General features: G+C 39.1%; 2 protein-coding genes across 3 annotated transcripts; one reads left to right on the forward strand and one right to left on the reverse strand.

The window, feature by feature from the left end:
• Positions 1-6,836: 6,836 nt before the first annotated feature.
• rps27.2 (ribosomal protein S27, isoform 2) lies at positions 6,837-10,622 on the reverse strand. Its single transcript, XM_008431749.2, has 4 exons — positions 10,530-10,622; positions 9,779-9,887; positions 9,357-9,467; positions 6,837-7,654 (listed from the first exon to the last, which is right to left on the reverse strand). The coding sequence occupies exons 1-4, from the start codon at positions 10,533-10,535 to the stop codon at positions 7,626-7,628; spliced, it is 255 nt and encodes an 84-aa protein (XP_008429971.1). The 5' UTR covers positions 10,536-10,622; the 3' UTR covers positions 6,837-7,625.
• A 707-nt stretch (positions 10,623-11,329) lies between these two features.
• On the forward strand, positions 11,330-17,934 carry rab13 (RAB13, member RAS oncogene family). Of its 2 annotated transcripts, XM_008431752.2 has the most exons (8): positions 11,336-11,862; positions 13,383-13,443; positions 13,625-13,685; positions 13,799-13,876; positions 15,345-15,434; positions 15,742-15,807; positions 15,944-15,994; positions 16,090-17,934. In XM_008431752.2, exons 1-8 carry the CDS (start codon positions 11,739-11,741, stop codon positions 16,159-16,161), a joined length of 603 nt encoding a protein of 200 aa, XP_008429974.1. In that variant the 5' UTR covers positions 11,336-11,738; the 3' UTR covers positions 16,162-17,934. The 2 variants fall into 2 exon arrangements, with proteins under 2 accessions (XP_008429973.1, XP_008429974.1); XM_008431751.2 differs by having other exon boundaries at positions 11,330-11,862; positions 15,742-15,994.
• The last annotated feature ends 3,263 nt before the right edge of the window (positions 17,935-21,197 follow it).

Raw genomic sequence — 21,197 nt, forward strand, 5'->3', positions numbered from 1 at the left:
AATACACACACTAAAGAAGAGAACATTTTAAACTGCTCTAACATTAATATGAACTAAAGTAACAACAAAATGATAATACCAAAAAATCTCTAACACACACACACACACACACACACCCACACACACACACACACACCACACGCATATATGCACATGTGCACACACACAAGCCCACTTTCTCACTATTCTCTTTACTTCACAATGAAAATGCAAGAAAGCAGGTGTTCATACAACTTTTGACGGGAGCCTTTTCTGTTCCCATGGGCAAACTTCGCCCACACTGAGTGGACACTCAGTAGAAGTGGAGGGAAAACATAAATAAAACATAAACACTCTCTGCATGACTCATTTGTCTTGCCTTAATCAGCGGGTCAATTTTACCCAGAACAGTATACGTGCCTCAAGATTAATTATAAAGATCACCCTTGAAAACAAAATCAAAATGTAATAAAAAATTTTTTTTTTACTAAAGATCAATTTCAAGGATAATTATTGGGGTACCCCTCCTGACCCCACTGAGGGAAAAAGGGTGCAAGAAAATGGATGGATGGATGGAATTATTGGGGTTTTTGTGTGTGTGTGGGGGGGTGTGTGTGTGTGTGTGCGTGCGTGCGTGTGTGGGTTTTTCAGTGGACACAAAAATGTAAATCACATTTTTTTATGTCTAAATGAGTAAGTTGTCGGCCGCACAGTGGCGCAGTTGGTAGAGCTGTTGCCTTGCAGAAAGAAGGTTCTGGGTTCGATTCCCGGCCCGGGTCTTTCTGCATGGAGTTTGCATGTTCTCCCTGTGCATGTGTGGGTTTTCTCCAGGTACTCTGGTTTCCTCCCACAGTCCAAAAACATGACTGTCAGGTTAATTGGTCTGTCTAAATTTCCCCTAGGTGTGAGTGTGTGTGTGTGTGTGTGTGTGTGTGCATGATTGTTTGTCCTGTGTGTCTCTGTGTTGCCCTGCGACAGACTGGCGACCTGTCCAGAGTGACCCCGCCTCTCGCCCAGAACGTCAGCTGGAGATAGGCACCAGCAACCCTCCCTCCCGACCCCACTGAGGGACAAGGGTGTACAGAAATTGAATAGATGGATGGAGTAAGTTGTCGTTGATCGTTTATTTGTGAGAAATAAAAAAACATCATTGCACAAATTTTGATTGAAATGGTTAGTATTGGAGTTAATAATCAGATGCAAAAATGGTTTGGAGGAATTTTTAGATTTCGGACACTACTGCATGATTAAACACTCCATGGGTCAAACTGACCCGGGAACATTATTGCTGTACTTCAGAAACGCACATAACGGGAGGGTTGAGTCATGTCTGTCCCCTTGGTTAACCAAGAAACACTGTGACCTTCTTATAAACATGATTATATATTTTTATGACCACCTTTTTGGCCCAAAACAGCTACTTTTATACACTTCTGATCTTTTTTTTTTATCTCAGAAGTTGCTCTTTGCCAGAACCAAATCACCAGGATAAGCTTACCTGCAATAATAAAGCAAACAAGATGCTCAAACACTCTGAGTCAGCAGAAGGAACAGGCTGTTTTTATTCACTTGATTGGACCTAAAGTCCAATTGGACCTACAGTCCAATCAAGTCTCTCTTCTCTGACCAAAACCTATAGAATGAAGCCATACCCAGTGTTTGTCAGAGCAGACTTGGCACATTCCCTTGACTCTGTATTTCTGTTCTCACCTTGCAAGGTTTTAATAAATTTCTTATTTCTTCTCATCCAGAATTTCTTCCATGACAAAAGATCAACACAAAGCAGTAGGTAATTGTAAAGTAATTAAATAAAATCTGAAAAGTGAGGCTTACAAATATCAAAATAAGAGAAAATCTTGAATGTAATGCAAAATCACACTGATTGAATAAGCCGCCAAATGGGAAATAGGTGTAATTTAATCAAAATTAATGAATCTATAAAAAGCCTTCTGTTCAGTGAAAGCCTCAGAGGTTTATTATTACAGAACATTATTGGACAAATAGCCTCATAATAGACAGGTCAGGAAGAGAGTTGTAGAGTATTTGCAGCAGGGCCAGAAATAATATCTAAAGCTTTGAACATTTCATGAGTAAATGTTTAATACAACAGAGTATGGTGCAGATGCAAGACTATCAAGACATGGCCATCTACCAGAACCCAGCAACCAATAAGCCAGTGGCAACTCTGAGGGAGATCCATCTCTCTGGAAGAATTTATTGGTAATACTAATTCCCATGCATTCCACAAATGTAGATATAAATACAGAGTTGCAAGAAGAAATCGACTGAAAGAAACAGAAGAAGTCTCTTTTATTGTTCTTCACCAGCACCTTAGGGAAACACCACACCTATGGAGGAAGGTTCTCTGACCAGGTCAGACCAAGTTCTACCTTTTAGACATAGATGTAAAAAAAATGTGTTGCAGAACATCTCACATCTGATGTGTATAAACAGTTCCTAGAACATGCCATCCCTATTTTGAAGCACTGTGATGGCTGCATCATGCTGTTGAGATGCTTTTCCTCTCAACAGGGATGCTGGTGATAGATGGATGGGGTTAAACTCTGGGTAATGGTGAAAGGAAATCTAATAAGGGTTGCAAAACATTTGAGTCTGGGGCGGAGGTTCGGTTTCCAGCAGGACAATGACTCTAAATGTGCTGTCTGAGCTACAATGGAACAGTTTAAATCAATAAAGTAATACCCTAAATCTATCAAGACGAATGTCTGAGCACATAAAAATTGTTGTTTTGGAAACCATTTATTGTCAATCCGTCTATCCATTGACTGTGCCTTGCTTGTTTATGCATGCAGCCTCACCATTTATCATCTTCCTCTAAACTTACTGTCATTCCTTTATGCTGGTCAGGGGCCCATTTGCTGCTTACTCTGACAAGAACTCAAGTTTTGCCTAAAAATGAGAAAAGGTTCACACGGTGTGAAGCGCTACGGCTGCTACTCTGTGACCAGGGATGTAAAAGTTTGACCACCTCAGATCTTTCTGACCCTTCAAACATGTCCTCATAAACGTCCCCTCGTGCCCAGAGACATTCGCAGCGTCCAGGCTATTTAAGCCACATAGTCAGAATAATTAATGCAGGAAATGGCCACAGATGGGAATGATTAATTTCAGGCTCTGGCAATCTGACATGACTGATTGTGTTCGCCGGGTCACCTGACTTTTAATGCTCACTGCCGTTCATGGGACGCATCCATCACAGTGACCCTCAGTCCAGCAAAAAGGGTGTGTATGTGTGTGTGTGTGTGTGTGGGGGGGGGGGGGGGGGGGGGGGGGGGGATGCCTGTGTGTGTGTGTCTTGTTAAGCTTATGTTTATTAATTAATCAACTGTGTGATGTTGGAGCAAAAGGGACAACTACTTTGTAAGATTATATTCAGCAGAACGTACTCCTCCCAGGGCTCTGTGACTAGTTTCACCTTCTGCAGCCTTATTCTTACACGTATGTTTCATCATGCTTCTCTTCTCTTTTTCTACTTGTACTTGTCCATCTATTTTCTGTCTAGCTGTCTTCAACCTCCGTGTTGTGCTGTGTGACAGTCGGGGATTTCTGTTTTCTTTGTTTTGGTTACGGTTAAAAGGATCTTTTCACCCTGTAGATGCTAATAATAATTGAAGATAATACATTTTCTAAGTATTGTGCTGTTTTCAAAGCATGTAAGCAAAGAATCAGAATAAATGAAGAATATATTTGATAGACAGTCAAACTGATCATTCGTCTTTTCTTTTTAAACAAAACAAAAAAAACGATCAAGTAGTAAATAAAAGCTTTTTCACTCTGTTAAATTTAAGCTGCTCATATGCTCAGGGACTTCCATTCTGAATTTGAAACGCTGATATTTTCTTTTCACTACTGCAAAAATGTGTTGTTTCAAGCATCTAAGTCATTAAACAGCAACCTCCAAATATATTGTGAGGATGTATGAAAAGCTTTCAAATAAATTTACACCATCACAGTAGAAAACTCCAGCCTTTAATTTGAGTAGAAAAAACATCTTAAATGTTTTTTTTTTATTCCCACTGCCATAATTATTATCGCCCCTAAACATTTTGATTAAAAAAAATATGACCAGATTCCATTCTTGCACAAATGATGCCCTGTGGGTGCCCATTGATCCCCTAGAGAACTATTCAAAGTAAAATAATGTTACTGCTTATTTTTACAATATACAATTTACTACATTTAAAACAATTAGATTCCATTAATCACTTTTATTGAAGTACAGAAGCTCAAGTAGTTGTAATACTATCATTATTACTGGCAGTAGTAGTCTCAAGCTATGAGAAAATAAATTTGTTCTAATATTGTAATAAATAAATTCAAGAAATAAATAACTTCTTGTGACAGGAGACGTCTTCCTCCTCTGGACGAAGCTGACAGGTGTCTCTTCTGTGATATAATGGAGATCTGTCTGGGGGGTCAGCCAGCATTTACCACAGTTATTTATAATGTATAATGACTCTGTCCTTGGTGAGAGGAGGCTCAAACTGTGCGCTCAGACGAAATCACTGTTCACTGTGGTTCTATACAGGGTTTACCCCCCACTCAGCGTGGGAGTTTGCCCGGTTGGACTCAGTCGGAGGGGAGCTATTTAGCTCTAACCTTGATCAATTCTTGCTGCACTCAAAGAACCTATGTTCAACATCATTTTGTACGGCCTTGTCATTTCTGCTTCTTGATTTTTCTCTCTCAATAGCTCTCTTTCATAACAAATTTTGATTTTAACCTTTTCCATTTTGCCAGATTTGATTCAGGGAGAAGCATGCGTGCAGCTTGCCTCAGCACTGACAAAAAAAACAGAAAAAAAAACTCAATCCTCGCTTTTTCAGATTTCTCTGCCCTTCACTATTGATCCTTTCATTCCATTTTCTCCTCGGCTTCCAACACACACAGAGCCTGGCACAGACGACTTCAGATTATCACCACCGGCCTGCTCTGCTGAACGACCAGAAAACACAATACAACATAGATAAATGTCACCAATACAAATTACGTTCAGGGGTAAATTATAATATCAATAAATATTTTACTCAACAATAAAAACAAAACAAAAAGCACATGCATTTCAAACTTAATGAGAACAAAAACAAAGCGATTCCGTGTTTATTTGGCCTATTTGTCTTCTATGGGCTTCATAAGAAATCCGAGTTGCAGTCGTTACAGTTTAGCGCCCTCTGGTGACAGATTTATGCACTTAGCAGTATCGCCATCTTCTTTAATCTGTGCTTCTGAGAAGATCTCATTATTCTGTCCCCTCTGCCTTTCACTGCTGGCAGCTGGCTACAGATGTTGAGTCTGTTCTCAGGAAAGGTTGAGCCAGCTGCTTCAGCTGCACCCTCCATCTGAGACTCTGTCTGGGGTCAGCTTCCTCTCCTTCCACAGCTGCTCTCTGATGTCCAGGAGGCCTGCAGGCAGCCTGGTGTCAGTGCTGACCAGATCAGGCCTCCTGTAATGTGATGACGATGTGCTCAGACCTCACAGCGTCTCACAGGCATCCACAGAGAAGGAAGCAAGAAAACGTCTCTCAAATGGGAGACTAGAAAGTTCATTTATTTCTAATGCAATATGATGTTTGGAGAATTAAATCTGCTCATTCATCCTCTGGGATCAGTTTCCTGAACATGTTTTTGCAGCCAAATCATGTTGGAAGCGTGAGGATCTCTCGTATAGGAAAGAAACGGGAGCAAAGCCATATCTTTGGGCCGTTTCATCAAATTAATCAATGTCATCAAGTTCCTCAACAGTAACTCAAACACATTAGCTGGAAAACAAACTGACTTCAAAAAGTCCTAAATCAATACAATACTTAACAGTCTCAGCTGGAGTGATTGGTATATTTTAAATCTTTAATGTTTTTTTATCTTTGTGTTGACACTGAAGCGCTCAGAATGAACTGCGAACATTAAGGAATTTGTTTATGCTTTTGTTTGAGAAGCAAGAGAACATTTCACTGTCATCAAAGTGCAAGAAATTTTATTTGTCCTGAAATAAACTGAAGTTATATGTTAAATATTCACAAAGCTCTACCTCAACATCCCTGACAGAAAAAAAACATTAAGCAACTTAACAATTGGAGAAACACATTGACATCAAGTTTTTAGATTAAATTTAATATGATGCAAATCTAAAAACTACTGTGGTCACTACACTTACCTACCTAAAAAGAGGATTGAAATGTCACAAAAATCAGCAAATACATCATAATGTCCAAACACTTACTCTCATTTTCCTTTTGTACCATTATTTTTACAACTTTCCATAGCATCAGTTTGTGCAATGATTGTGGAGGTAACATCTAAGTCTGTAAATCCATATACAATTTTTTTACCATTATAAGCACCTAAAAGTTTGGCTTTTATGCAAGTTAAAAACCACAGAGAGAAACATGCTTGAAATGTCACGAAGTATAATAAATCTGCATACTATATAGTTTCCCTTTTTAATTGAATTACTGAAATATACACTGCTCAAAAAAATAAAGGGAACACAAACAACACAATATAACTCTCAAGTAAATCAAACTTCTGTGAAGTCAAACTGTCCACTTAGGAAGCAACACTGATTGACAACAGGGACCCTCGTCGGGTCAATCAGTGTTGCTTCCTAAGTGGACAGTTTGATTTCACAGAAGTTTATATTGTGTTGTTTAAGTGTTCCCTTTATTTTTTTGAGCAGTATAGTTTTTGAATAGCTGATGCACTTGTACTTATCTACACCTTCTATGACTATTACATGTACTTGACAGCAATTTGTTAGATGGACAATTAGGCAAAAGATGAGTGGATGTTGGCAAATGTATTTGAAACAAATCCTGTTATTCACTCAATAAAGAACACCAGTCACCTTTCCCATGATTTTATTAACAAGTTGTGTCCACACAACACAAACAAATAAGCATAGGCAACAATGAAGTTATCATTGAATAATTCCAGAAAGGTGCTTCAAATATTCACATTCCTTCTGGACTCAATTCCCTTAATTTCCACAGGAAGTTGAAGGCTCAAAATTACAGCTACACTCCTCATTTTTATTTAACGTATCACCTCGGGGCGCCGCGTTTCACAAAGCAGGACTTTCCCCATAATCAACCCTCAAGAGTGACGACAGCGTTGAGATATTAATGCTCAAGGCTTTTACATAAAACTGCAGCAAAGATAATCTGTAGACTCTCCATTTCTTAAAAACAGCTTTAGTGTTTTCGAACAATCTGCAGGAATCCAGTTTGCTAGGTAGCCAAGTCTCATTACTAAAGATCAATTTCCCATGAATGTGTGGCTTACCGCGATAAATTCAGATCCAGAACTACGAATTAACAGGATTCCTCTTCAGGAGAATGTGGTAAGCTGACAGTGGGATTCAAGGGATTCAAAGGATAAAAAGCAACAAACTGGATGACAAACGTGAAATTATTTAAACTTGTGAATCCCAGGTTTATTTAGAGAGAACAATTAGAAGATATTGGGTGTTTGAGGGATTCCAGCCGGGTCAGTTACTTCTTTTACACAAACTGCTTCACATGATTTATTCCCGTCGTCTCCTTTCCTTTTTTTCCCATGTTGCATCTTTGGCAGCGTCACCTGACGTCCATCAAGTTCTCCTTCTCACCTGTGCAGCCAGGTTTGGTTACACTAGTGCTGTTTTCTCCTGAAAGAGCATCCTGGATGAAACGGAAAGAGGGGAAAATTAGTTAAATAATCCACTTCAAGTTCAAACAAAGAGCTGTAGTTACATAAGGATAAAAGAAGTATGTAGAAAAAATGTTTAAAAACCCAGTCAAAGTGAGTCATAACAGGTACTAGCTGTGATGATCTGCTTTTTATAGACTGAATAACTACAAAAACAAGCATGAGTCTAGAGTCAAAGGTTGAGGCTGCACCCATGCAGATCAGAAAGAGGCTGTTGGTTACCAGGGCAGCAGATCGCACGATAGAGCCGGAGAGAGCGTCGATAAAAACAAACCTCGACCTTCGGCTCGGCTCATTCACTAAATAAAGTTATCACTTCTTCTAGAGGCTCAAGAGTCGTGCAGCAGTTAATCCACTCTTTTTCCCCCCACAAAATAAACTAATCAGTAGTGAGCTTAAAGCTACGGCAGAATGAAAACAGGAGTAATTTGTTTGTGCTTGCAGTTGATTGTGCAGAAATGGATAAATAGTGATGAATTCCTCACACCAAGCACCGACAGTTACTGTTTGCCTCGATAGACACCCTGTTCACGGAGAACATCATGAAAGGGCAACACAAAGGCAAAGGTGGAAACGTTGACCACGACACAAGCTGAAAAATGTTTACTGCACTATGCTTAGATGTAAAGCCTCCGCTGCCTACACGGGTCAGGTAGACACAGAGTGCTTTACAAAAGTATTCATGTGCCAACGTTTCAACTTTTTGTCAGGCTACAACCACAGAATCAATGTGTTTCACTGGGATTTCATGTCAAAGAGCAACAAACGGAGGAGGATAATCTTAATTTTTCTAATAAAAAAAAAATAATCTAACAAGTGAGGCATAAATCCCTGGTGTTTACCTACTTTTACTGTTTTACCCATACATACAAATCCAGCGCAGCCACCTGCCCTCAAGAGTCACTTCGTTCATAAAAGGAGTTCAGTAACTCTATGTGGGAGATGACTTATTCATTAGAAAATGTCACAATTTCATTTCACATGTCAGGCAAACGAAAGAAAGGTAGAGAAGCAAGATGAGGTATGAGTCTGTGTAACAGGGCGTCACTAAATGCTTCTGCTGTTTGATTTTGAAATCCTCTCATCTCTGATGGATTTATGTGATTAGAGAAATAACTGAGATTCGGATAACACACATTACTTAATGCACATGGCTTCTGTGCATTACTCCAGTCGATTCTTCGCTTGGAGGTCAAAAGGTTGATTTTAAATCAACCTGGGAGGTGAGGTCATGGTGTTAAATCACAGCATTTAAAGTTAACGGAGCGACGCCTGTGGGTGCAAGTTAAGACAACGAGTAAAACACACTACTTCCTTATTGGAAACGTTGTGGCTTAAAAAAAAAATTCTCCTAACAATAATTTCTTTATTGCCATTTTAATAAATATCACGAGCACAGTGTCAAATTTATGATCTACGCCACTCATCACTGAGAGCAAACTCAAGAGCAACCTTTGAAAAACACTGTGAAGCACATGCGAGAACAAAATCTACTTTGTTGTGAACGCACAGCACTCGACGATTTCAGAAACACTCTGCGAGGAGTTAAATAAACAACTGCAGGCGATTCGGTCAAGCGAAACTAAAATAAACACCTTGCTACACTTATTGTTATTTCTGTGAGTCTCAAATAGTTGACTGTAACAGAAACAGAGCTTGTGGTGATGTCTCTACCTTCTGTCAGGCGAGCTTTTCCTCCCGTCGGCTGGCAAAGAACTGTGGAGCAGCCGACACACAGAACTACTGTCTGAGCGTGGCTGAATACTGTGGTGATCTTGTAGCAACCTGCAAAATGCACAAAAAAAAACCAGTAAGAAACACATCAAGGAGGTTTTAAGCCAAACGAAAGAGGGAGCTGCTGCTTTGTGATGAACGTAATGGCCGACTACTGGTGTCCATGCAACTGTTTGTGTAAACGAGTCAAGTGAAATCTCGCTCGCAAACAACCGCAAGAGTCACTTTCTGCCTTATTTGACACCCCGATCACTACAGGTTTAGAGAAAGGGCAACACATAAAGGCAAAATGTACTTGTATTATTAAATAAATTTCTTTGAGATGACAGATTATTGACTATAACTCGTAGATTAACGCACACCTGGACATTTGACATCCATGAAATAGGAGTTAGGACTCTGCACAAGCCGTTTCTTCTTGTGTCTCCTCTTTTCCTCCTCAGGACTGGGGTGCAACAAATCTTTTGCGAGCTGGAAAAAAGCCAGGATAACTCATTAGAGAGTCACATGTTAAAAAATGACTTAAAAAGCAACAGCAATCATGTTATTTCTTAAATAATTTGAGAACAAGTTGAAAAGTACAGGAAATAGCTTTTATAACATGATTACACAAAGGCTAAGACTGTGACCTGAATGCAGGTTTCACTTTAAGGAACCATGAGAGAAGTAAAGCAGAAATAAATAAAGGTTACAGCAGTAATTAATTGTACATTTCTGGAGGGGTGGGGGGTAAACAAACATATAGCTATCTCAGATTTTATTTCTAAAATATGAAAACATATGTTTTTAAAAATATATATATTTGAACTTGGTTGGGCTTTAGTATTAAACTATAGAACCAGTTTAACCCCTTTCTACCTAAATGAGATGTAAAAGGCATTGGGGAAGGGATTTAGACGTGTTTTAACCGATCGCGTTGTTTCTCCCTCCGACACGTGTTCTCGCCATATTGCCTTGCTTCACATTTCCACATTTACATTAAAGCAACACCGAACAACTAAAAAAAAAAATTCACGAAAAAACACAAATGTCAACTCCAGGACCGTCTTCTTACAAGGTAAGCCTACTCTTTACATCATGATAATAACTTTACGAACGGTATTTTTTACTTACGGGCATGTCTGCGTGTTTCCAGCTAAGACTCTCTGCTGAAAGGAAAAGAGAAAAACTCACGTTGGTCACGTACCGGAAACTGCTGGCTGATGGGAGGAAGTAGAAAACATCATTGCAGTCTAACATTTTTTAAAAATCAAATAGGTGTAGAAAATTGGCAACATTAATGTTAATAATAACCTACGTTACGAAAGTTTTTTTTGTTTGTTTGTTTTTTACAATCTAGTAAGATTTCCCTGAAAAAGAAGCGACAGAAAAAAAATCTTGCAATAAAAAAATAAGCTATATTAAGTATAGTATTAAGGAGGAAAGAAAAATAATTATTCTTCATCATTCTTGATTTATTTCATTTAGTAAAATAAATATAATTCACGTGTAAAATGAAAACAAGGTTTTAGCAGAGGGTGACTCGGTCCTTGTTACCTGCAGGGGGCGCTGTGTTATTGTGGATTTCAGACGCAATACAAGCCGTAACAGCCTAAATTATTAGTAAATTCTACATTAAAGTTTTGCTGTTAGACCAGGGGCAGTAAACTCTCATGAAAAAATTAGGATACAATATAAATGTTGTCAGTGGACAATTGGACATATTTTATCACCATTGCACGCAATGTTAAAAATGACTTTTGCGACACAATTTAATGTTTCTAATGGTTTATCTTTGACTGGAAAACCTTGAAGTGTGAAAAGTGTAACGTTTTTTTTATCTGCCTTGTTATTCCAGGAATAAACAGAAGTTCTATTCAAGTGGCGCCATCTAACGTCCGGTCAGTAAAAGTTGGTCACTCCCATAAATCACTCCCACTCTACGTAATTCTCCCAGCCAAAGTGGAATTTGGGCCGAGTTTTCCCCCCACCCTCTACAGCCTGAAAACCACGTAGCGTTTCCAATGTGTTTGTAAACGGTAGGATTTGGATACTTTTAGTGCAGAAGAATGGAGTTTTAACAGCTCAGGCGATGAAGGTTTGACCTTAAACTTGCTTTGTAAACTTTGGATGGAGTTTGTTGTCGCCCAGTCCAAACTAAGCACTGAGGCACTGAGGGGGATCGGAATTTACCGGTGAACAGGCTGGGAGGGGGAAAACGAGAAAAGAAGACTGGCATAACTCAAAGAACAAAAAAGGGAAGTTTTTAAACTTTTTTTTAATTTTTTTAAGAGACTGCTTAAATCTCCCCCTCTTCCTCTTCCTTCTATCTGGGCTCCAGCCATGGCGAAAAAATACGATTTCCTCTTTAAACTGCTGTTGATCGGGGACAGCGGAGTGGGTAAAACGTGCCTCATCATCCGTTTTGCAGAGGACAATTTCAACTCCACATACATCTCCACCATCGGTACGTGAGAATAATGTTTATTTAACTGCAGCCTGTCTGCGTCAGCGCTCTGAAACTTGAGTTATGAGCTGAATAAATGTTTGCTGACATTTCATGATCTGTTGATTGATTCCGAACACTGTGCAAACGGGTTTCTCAGACTGCTTTCATGTCTCAACTAGTCTCCACTTTCTTTCTCATATCTTCCTTTTCTTTTTTTCTGTGCTTTTTTCTTTTTTTTATACCACTGCATGATGCATCCCATATCTGAGCTTAAAGCTTAGACCTGTAGGTGTTACTTTCCAGAACTTGCTCAGGGTTCGATGAAACTTTCCTGGATCTGATGTGGTTTCATGGAACATTCTTGGAACCTTGAAATGTACTAGCAGCATTCATAAAACTTCTTTCAACTCTGCAAGTTCTTTCGGTTTACTTGGCACTTTAATTGAACTTTCCTCAAGCTGTTTCACATAGAACTTACTCTGTACCTTCATGGAACATACCTGGTACTTTTTCTGGAATCTGGAACATAGCTTTCCAGGTAATCTGTAACATCCATGAAACTTTCTAGGTACTGTCATTAGACTTTCACAGAACTTAGTTGGTTTCATTGAACTTTCCTGAAACCTACTTGGTGGTTGCATGAAACCTACCTGGAACCTTAACAGGACTTTCAAGGAACTCATCAGGTACTTGCATTGAATCATTCCGTAGTGTTAAGTGAGCATTGACAACTTACCAGTCACTTTCATGGAACCTTCCATAGCAGGAACTTTGTTAAATTACCAGGTACTGACAAGGAACTTAATAAATATTTTCATAAAACTTACAAGCTACCTTCATTGATTTTACCGAGTACTTCACAGAACTGTCATAGAACAAACCAAAACTTTCAAAGGACTTGCCATGTTTTTTTTTTATATATATATGGAAATTTAATGGTACTTTTGTTAAATTTATAGGGAACTTGACTCTCATGTAACCTTCATGGAACCTACCAGATATTTTCATCTAACTTTAATTTAAAAAGACCAAGAAATTTCTAGTAGCTTTAATGAAACTTATAAGGTACTTTAATGGAACTAATTAGTTAAAGATTACTTTTAAGTACAGACTTAAACTACAGGGTTTATTCTGTTGCACTACTTTTTTTTCATGTTCTTACAGTTCTTACAGTCTCTGTCCTAACTCTGCCCCCCACACCCCCTCATATCTCTCCCTTTACTGATCTCATTGCTCTCTCTGAAGGTCCACCCACCCTCATTCCTATCTCTCTTACCATCTCTGCATTCCCAAAAGAGCTGCTGGCTTTCTGGCATGCAGAGTTTAGTGCTGGACATCCTCCTCCCTGCTGTCTGTCAGCTTGTCCATCCTCAAAGGAAAAAAACAATTCATGCTCGCTTGTGGATAGGAGTGCACACGGTGGAAATGACCAGTTTCCACCTTACCAATACTGTGTGCAGTGTGTGTATGTTTGACTTCCTGTTAGGGGTATTTTGCTCATTTTGCCTTTTCCTGTCCTCTTTTTCTTTATCTCCCAGGCATTGACTTTAAAGTAAAAACAATTGAAGTGGATGGAAAGAAAGTGAAACTACAAGTCTGGTAAGAGGTGTCACTGAGGTGGTTCTTTGTTTTGTGATGTGTTGAAGTCAATAAAATATATATATTTTAAGATGTACAATTCACTTTAAATGCAACTTTTTAAAATATATATATTTCTATGAGTCCTGCACATGTATCACTGTATGTTTCTGGCTTGAAATGCTTTGATTTATTGGTGCAGGGACACAGCAGGACAGGAGAGGTTCAAGACCATCACTACTGCCTACTACAGGGGAGCCATGGTGAGGACTGCACACCCGTAGAAGCTGCAGGCTGGATAACTTGCTGCATGTCTTCTCTTTATGCTCACTTTGTATGTTGTGATTGAACACTTAAGTTGTCACTCTTCTGCCAGGGCATCATCTTGGTTTACGACATCACTGATGAGAAATCCTTTGAAAACATCCAAAACTGGATGAAGAGCATCAAGGAAGTGAGACTGTTTCCATTTTCCATGAGACTGAATATTGCAACTGTTGCTCCTTGATAGCTTTTTATTATCAAAAATTATTCTGATTCATTATTACAGGAAAACAGACTCTCAAAACCTTTAAAAATGCAGAGAAAAGTGCATTGTGCTCACATTAATACTCACATTAATAACATCTTTTTTCATTGTGTATGAGATTCTAGTTCATGGACAAATTGTAGTAAAAAATATGGAAGCAAATCACAACAAAATAGCTTTATTGAAAATGAAGTTTTAATTTCTGCACAGAAAAACTCCGTTACTACAAATAAGATTTTTTTTTAGTCAAGTTTAGGGTAATAATTTCTATATTTTTCATTACAAAATTTAGAGTGGGAAAACATCAGCAGGTTGCAAGCAGAGTGTTATAGTTAACAATGATACTTAAAAATAGTCTGACTCGATATGACACTGAGGCCAAAATAAACCAAACTTTTTCATGTTAATGTCCAGCTCCAAAAAATTTATAGCAGTTTATTCTCTTTATATAGAAGAAATGGTTGGTCTTGGGCAGTAATAATGACTATCTTATTTAAAGCGACCACTAAAAACAGACCATATATTGAAGACTATCTAACCAGAGGAACTATGTGCTATACAGTACACATGTATGAAAAACATTTCAGTGTAAGCTACAGTGCCTTGCGAATATATTCATATCTCTTTGAATTGTTTTTCACACTCTGTGAAATTGAAGGAGAGTTATTCCAGACAAAATGTTTACTGCTTAACACACAAAAACAGAAACAATCTACCAAAGAAAACCTGAACTATCTCTTTAATTTGTTTGGTAAAGCTGATACTTGCTTTCAGTTTCTGACTGAAGCTTCAAATCTTGTCACAATAGTCAACCTAAAGTAGCTTCTCTGAGCAGCCATCACAGTTCACTTGAAAGTTAATAGCTTTTTCAAAACAAGTGAAAAGATGGTGGTAACTGGGACGGAGCAAAAACTATCTGGGGCGGCTTACTATCAAAATTGAAGAAAGCTAAAATCAAAAGTCTTGCTTTGTTGCTAAAGAAACCTCAGAAAGATTTAAAGGTCTGAGTGGCATTCACTTGCACAACAACGCAGTGTGAGTGCTGCACTATCAGCGGAGACTCTGTCCTCCACCCTCACCACAAAATTTAATACCGGAGTCAAACAAAAGATTGTCCAAACAGTTAGGGAACAAGTCATGTTGATTTATGAAGTTGCAATAAAAAATATTGGTTACAACAACCAACAGTGTTGCTTGTTTGGATTAAAAGGATGCATTTGTATTTCATAAAAAAGAACAACTTTACAGCTGGCATTGAACAGGAGAACCGAGCATGCTCTGAGTTTACTCTGCAGCAGATATCTGATGTTAAATCCCATCACTCTAGCAGTGATGATTAATGCTTATTTTCAGCTGACCTCCTCTAATCAGATAACTACATCCCGTTTCACAGAATGCATCTGCTGGGGTCAGTCAGATGCTTATAGGAAATAAATGCGACATTGAGCCGAAACGGAAAGTGTCCAAGGAGACGGGAGAGAAGGTGAGGAAACCGATGTGACTGTAATTAATGTCTACTATATAAATTTTGATGTTTAGGCAGTAGCTTTGTATGCCTATTTCAACTCTTAAAGCATTTGTTTTCTGTTGTGATTGTATGTGACACAAAGTAACATGCATAAGTGACAGAAAGATGGTATTTTGTCAGTATTTTGTACCAAAAGAATTTGTGCCAGACTAAGAATGTCAAACACACTGTATGTAAAGAACTGTTGACCTATCTTTAAAGTTGCTTTAGATAAGAACCAGGATGTGGTTGTGAGTCATATTCTTTACTCTAATGTCAACAGCTGGCAAAGGATCACGGTATCAGGTTCTTCGAGACCAGTGCAAAGTCCAGCATTAATGTGGAAGAGGTGAGCCACAATGAATCCACCATGACTGCACACCTCACTGAACTTTTGGGCTTGTTTTGTGTAAACGCTGTTAATGTGCTGCAAAGGTTAAATCTTATTTCCTCTGCTTCTGTGTTCCAATCTGTCTGCTATGCAGTCTTTTCTAGCTTTGGCAAGAGACATACTGTATAAATCCACCAAGAAGCCGGTATGTCCGTTCATTTTTTGTTATAAATGTATTTCCTAAGAAAAAGTAAGAGAACATGTTTGTGACGTTTAGCCGCTTTTGTCGTTGGTGAACAGGGTTCGGCGGGAAAAGAGGTGAAAATCACCAGCAGTACAGAGAAATCGTCCTCAAAGTGTGCCATTCTCTAGAAGTGACATGTGTATGCCACAGACATTTAAGAGCACCATGGAAAAATGCAAAGGTTTTCTGTCTCCATCTGCTGGCCAAAACTGGTCAAATATGTTCAAGTGCTGAGAGTTTGTCTGTTTTTATATCCAAACCGTTGTTTAGTCCACAAGAATTTTAGCATGCCCAAATTAATTTATTATTCTGAGACCTTTTTTTTTTTTGTGATTGTTACCACAAAAACTTGCTGAAAGTGACCAAACGCCTGAACTCAACATGTTCAATGTCCCCTGTGTCCAATCTAATTCTTTATAGCAAAAAGCCACACTCATTATCATTCCTGCACTGGCACTGTTGTATAATATTATCATTTATTCATCTGCGCACAAGCTGTAGCAGTTTTCAGGAGTTTGATCATTCCTGAAAATCAGAACATTTCAGATCAAAACTTGTTTTTAAAATGATTTTATACCAAGTGCCAAAATTCCAGTCAAATATGTTTAGGTATTTTAAATGTTGGAGCAGGTTACTAGAATAAGAATGCCTTTAGTTATTGGTTTAGTTTCCCGTCAGAGTTTACATGAATATATAATGCATATAAATGGGCGTACGTTAGACTTTCAATGATTTATTGAAATCATTCTTTTTTTTTTTCTCGGGGTGGAGAAAAAACATTGAACAACTTTCATGATTTCTAAAAACAAGACTTATGTGAACAAGTTTGAATTCACATAGAGATACAATTTTGAGATCTATACATACACTTGTCCCTGTACATACAACAGTTTCATTTTATTGAAACATGGCTTTTAGGTCAGATGGGCAGGGCTGTTTTCCCAAGTACAAATTAAATCTGGTTTGCAGAAGGCCTACATCAGGCTCGTGACATCCAGACAGAACTATACCAGAAACTTGTAAAAGTACAGTAAGCTCAAACCAAGGCCTCCTGTTCTTGTTTTAAAATGTGGGGTGTAATCATTCCAACCTGAGGAGGAAAAATGTCTTAAATTTGTTACTGAAGTCCCAGAGATAATGAGAAAATACTTGAAATTCTGACATTTTGTTTTCTATAAATTTGCCACGCGAAAACATTGTATAAATATCTTGAAATAAATATTAAGGATTCCCAAGTCGGCATTGTTTACTCCCTGAAAAGTAGAGGACTGAACAAGTGTTCTGCTCCATTTAACAATCAACAAGAGTGTGTCATTAAATGTTAAAGATCCTGATGACGTCCTGTTTTCCCTCCCCTGGAGAATTTTTGAAATTTCTCTCCATCATAATGAATCCCACAAATGGAATCCAAACAAAAGCCGTTTGTCAAACAAGCCCTGATTTACTAGCTGGATGAAGAATGTAGACGATGTCAAGCAGAGACCTAGAAGTGCAATCTGAGAAGCCGAGGGAAGAGATGGAGGAAGGATGGGTGTTAGTAAGTGAAAGGACAGGATGTGAGAGACGAGGAAGCAGCAGAGCATGCATGCCTCTCGCACTGAATTGATTGAAATGGGCTTGCCTTTTATCTGAAGTGCCTAAACGTTGCCGCACATTAGCTTCATCTGACGTGACTGTCTCCCTGCTCATGCAGTTTTTCAAATGCTGAAAATCACTCCCACTGCAGGTGTTAATTGCGGCAGCTTTGTTTTCTGCTTACAGACCAGAGCTCTTGAAAACCGGATTTTTTTTTTTTTTTTTTGGTCATATTTGTTACACTTTTATTGTTTTGGATCTGCCATTGTAAACGGACTTTACAGAGCCGATTCTTTATTAATAAAAGTCAAATACTATGAAATGCTCCTGGTTGTAATTGTTTTTAATTGCTTTGTCATGAATCATGATTACTGTCTCGTACAGATTGTGTGAAATATAGTTTATTGCTTGATCTTAAATGTGATTGAAAGGTCAATCACGTTTGAAATTTCTTTATGGCGCCATCCAAAATTGTTTACTACCATTCACTTTTTCTACATTTTGTTATTCTAAAAAAGAATGCTAAACAAAATGCACCATAAAAGAAAGTGATAATGTGGCAGAAATGTTTTATAAATATATTTTTAACCCTTTCATGCATAGTGGTCACTACAGTGGACAGCTATCTAAAAGCCATTTTCTTGTGCTTCTGGTGGATTTTTATGTTATAAATGCACAAAGACCACTGAAGTGGACACTAATGCATCATAAAATACACTACCAACTGCTGGCCATCAGCTGCAAATGCAAGAAATTATTTTTTGTTAAATCCAATATGGCCGACAGACAAAAAAGCATGCCAACCAACCCCGTTCCTCCTTCTACTGTAGACGACTCCTGCAGGTAAAAAAAAAATTATTGTGACATCAGATAATCCCTAAAGAGCAATACTGCTGATATGTTTTTCAAATAACAACTTTGTATTTGGAGAAAATTACAATTGATCAGCTAAAAAAATTTAATTTTTCTTTTCTTTTTTTTTTTTTTACAAAATCTTTTTCCTACTTTTTTTATGCCTTAAGAAAATCAAAAACAAATTGGAAAAAAATCCTAACACAAAGGACCATAATTCATGCATGAAAGGGTTAAAAAGCAAACATCTAACTAAGAGCTTTAAGTATTTGCACATTCTTAATACTTTGTGGAAATACCTTTTAGAGCAATTACATCAAGTCTTCCTCTAAATGTCTCTACAAACTTTACACATTTTGGGGTATTTTCTTTTGTTTTCCGCAGATTCGCTCACTGTCAATCAGACTGGATGGGAACCTGTGAGAGCATTTTTTTTTTTTTTTGTCTTTACAGAGATGTTCTATTGGATCTCAGTCAATGCTCTATTTGAGCCGTTCAAGCGTACTCAGTGCTTTTGAAGGCCCTTCTTTGTTATCTTTGCTACGTGCGTCAGGTCATTGTGTTGGCACCTGGGGTCCAGAGCACCCTGGAGTTTTATTGAAGAATCCCTATATATCCAGCTGCTGTCATCTTACCTTCTACAGGGACTTAATGCCAATACATTTTCTCCAGCAGGCAAATATTCCCACAGCCTGATATTACCAACAGGCTTTGCTGTTGCAGATCAATCCAGAAGGAGACTGCAAAAAACTGTACCAGCAGGAGAACAATCCTAAATACTCAGGAAGAGCTGGAATCAAATCCAGACCTAAATTCAGTTGAAATTATGTGGCGAGACTTGGAATTGTTGGAAAAAAGGGTCTCCGTCCAGTCTAATGATATTGATGAATTTCAATTGTAAAAAAAAAAAAATGCATCCTTTTCCATGTCACAATGATACCAGTTGTGGCGTTGTGTTGGTCCGTCACATAAAATTTTATCAAAATGGACATTTGTGATTGTAACAGTCAAAGCTGATGGTAAAATATTCAAGGGTTGCTAGTAATAGACAGAAGAAAAGAAAATGTGCGCATTTTAAGCTCTGATGGCATAATGGAGTGTGGAGTCAATCAAAAACATTTTACAACTATGAAGAAAGTTGAAAGACATTTCTAAGGAAAGAATCTTAAAAAAAGAGAATGAATTTTTTTATGCAGTATTTTTCTGTTTTTGCTTTTAAGTACCTAAAATCTGAGTCTATAGAAGCAAAAGGGCTGGCTGCAATACTGGTCTTTCACGAAGGACAGGCTAACTGCTGCTCGTTCCGTTTTACTGCAGACGCGGTGCCGGATTCTGTCGCCATGGCACCCACGCCTCCTCCTCCTCCTCCCCAGCATCAGCACCACCTTTGTGACTGTGCTCGCGCGAGCTGCCGCATCTCCCGAGCTGTCTGCACGTTCGGCGTGCCGTGTCATCACGCATGCGGAGCAGCTTTTCGGTTTGCAAACACTATTATTTACCCAAGTGTCGGAAGAGGGATGCAGAGAGAACAAATTCGGGTTAATAAAGATGAGCATGGATAGAGCGATACACTATACGTGCGCGTGATCTATAAGTGACGGCTGTGTGAGGCTTGGTGGGAAGCAGAGAGGTAAACACACTCACACACAGAGAGAGAGAGAGAGAGAGAGAGAGAGAGAGAGAAACACACGCTCACACTAACACACGGACTGTACGGGATGCCCGCGTGACTGCAGGGAGGAAAGAAGCGGAGGAGAAAGATGGGGTCTTGGTGGACCACAGCAAAAGCTCATAAATTAAGTTATTTTTATTTATTTTTTTATCCGATATATCGTCCGATCCACCTGGCTGCTATTTTAAGACAGTTAGCAAATCTATGCTCAGATATTTCTCCTCATCTCTAAGTCGCCATAATTAGCCTCTGCTTCCCGGACGGACCGATATCATCTCCTCATCCTTTTACTGCTGTTTCCTCCTGTAGGATGATAATGAGCTGTAAGGTCGCCAGGTAGGGAGCGCACAAGTCGGGACGCCTTCCCTCATGACCGGGCGCACGCATGTCACCTCTGCTGCACGGAGCGCAAAACAGCGAGCGATCGTTGGCCGCTTTCTTTGGGACGGTTCGAGAACCTGCGGCCTGCTCGGGGCTCCGGTTATACCGCAATGCCACACGGGCCGAGATGAGGGAGAGGCTGAGGAGAGCCGGCGGGGAGGAGAAGGAGGAGGAGGACGCGTCTGCAAGCCGCAAATGATTTGAAAAGGGAGGATTTAAAACAAGCCGAGCCGAGTCGATGTTTTACTCGGCTGTAAAGTTGTGTTTTACTCGGACTGAACAGGAAAGTGGCACAAGGTGTACTCTGCGCTGCATGGACTGAGAGTACGCTGCGTCGACTCTAACTGTCTCAGCAGCAGCAGCAGCAGCAGCAGAGCTCAAACGTCAAGTGGGGTGAGTGCTGTGGTTGTGTAGAGGGGCTGCTCGATTCTCAGCTTTCTGCTGATCAAGCTCTTGGACTCACTGACCGACCGGTCTGGACATTACACTGGAACCACTGCACCTGCCAGGGGGTCAGCTTGATGCATGAATTGTAACACCGTTATGCCAGCATTTACACCAGTTCCTCCTCTGCTCTTCTGTGTTTCTGCCTACACAGTTTGTTATATGAACTCAGTGCACAAGTAAACATCTTCCCAACCTCCTCACACACACACACACACACACACACACACACACACACAC

Source organism: Poecilia reticulata, linkage group LG16 (genome assembly GCF_000633615.1).
Source record: "Poecilia reticulata strain Guanapo linkage group LG16, Guppy_female_1.0+MT, whole genome shotgun sequence".
Classification (NCBI taxonomy): Eukaryota; Metazoa; Chordata; class Actinopteri; order Cyprinodontiformes; family Poeciliidae; genus Poecilia; species Poecilia reticulata.

Coding starts and splice junctions, on each gene's coding strand:
- rps27.2 (XM_008431749.2), bottom strand. Junction 9,468..9,778: donor CATGGATGTCAAATGTCCAG/GTGTGCGTTAAT, acceptor TGCATTTTGCAG/GTTGCTACAAGATCACCACA. Junction 7,655..9,356: donor AAAAGCTCGCCTGACAGAAG/GTAGAGACATCA, acceptor CGTTTCATCCAG/GATGCTCTTTCAGGAGAAAA.
- rab13 (XM_008431751.2), top strand. CDS start 11,739: ATGGCGAAAAAATACGATTTCCTCTTTAAACTGCTGTTGATCGGGGAC. Junction 13,444..13,624: donor AAAGTGAAACTACAAGTCTG/GTAAGAGGTGTC, acceptor TTATTGGTGCAG/GGACACAGCAGGACAGGAGA. Junction 13,877..15,344: donor GGATGAAGAGCATCAAGGAA/GTGAGACTGTTT, acceptor CCCGTTTCACAG/AATGCATCTGCTGGGGTCAG.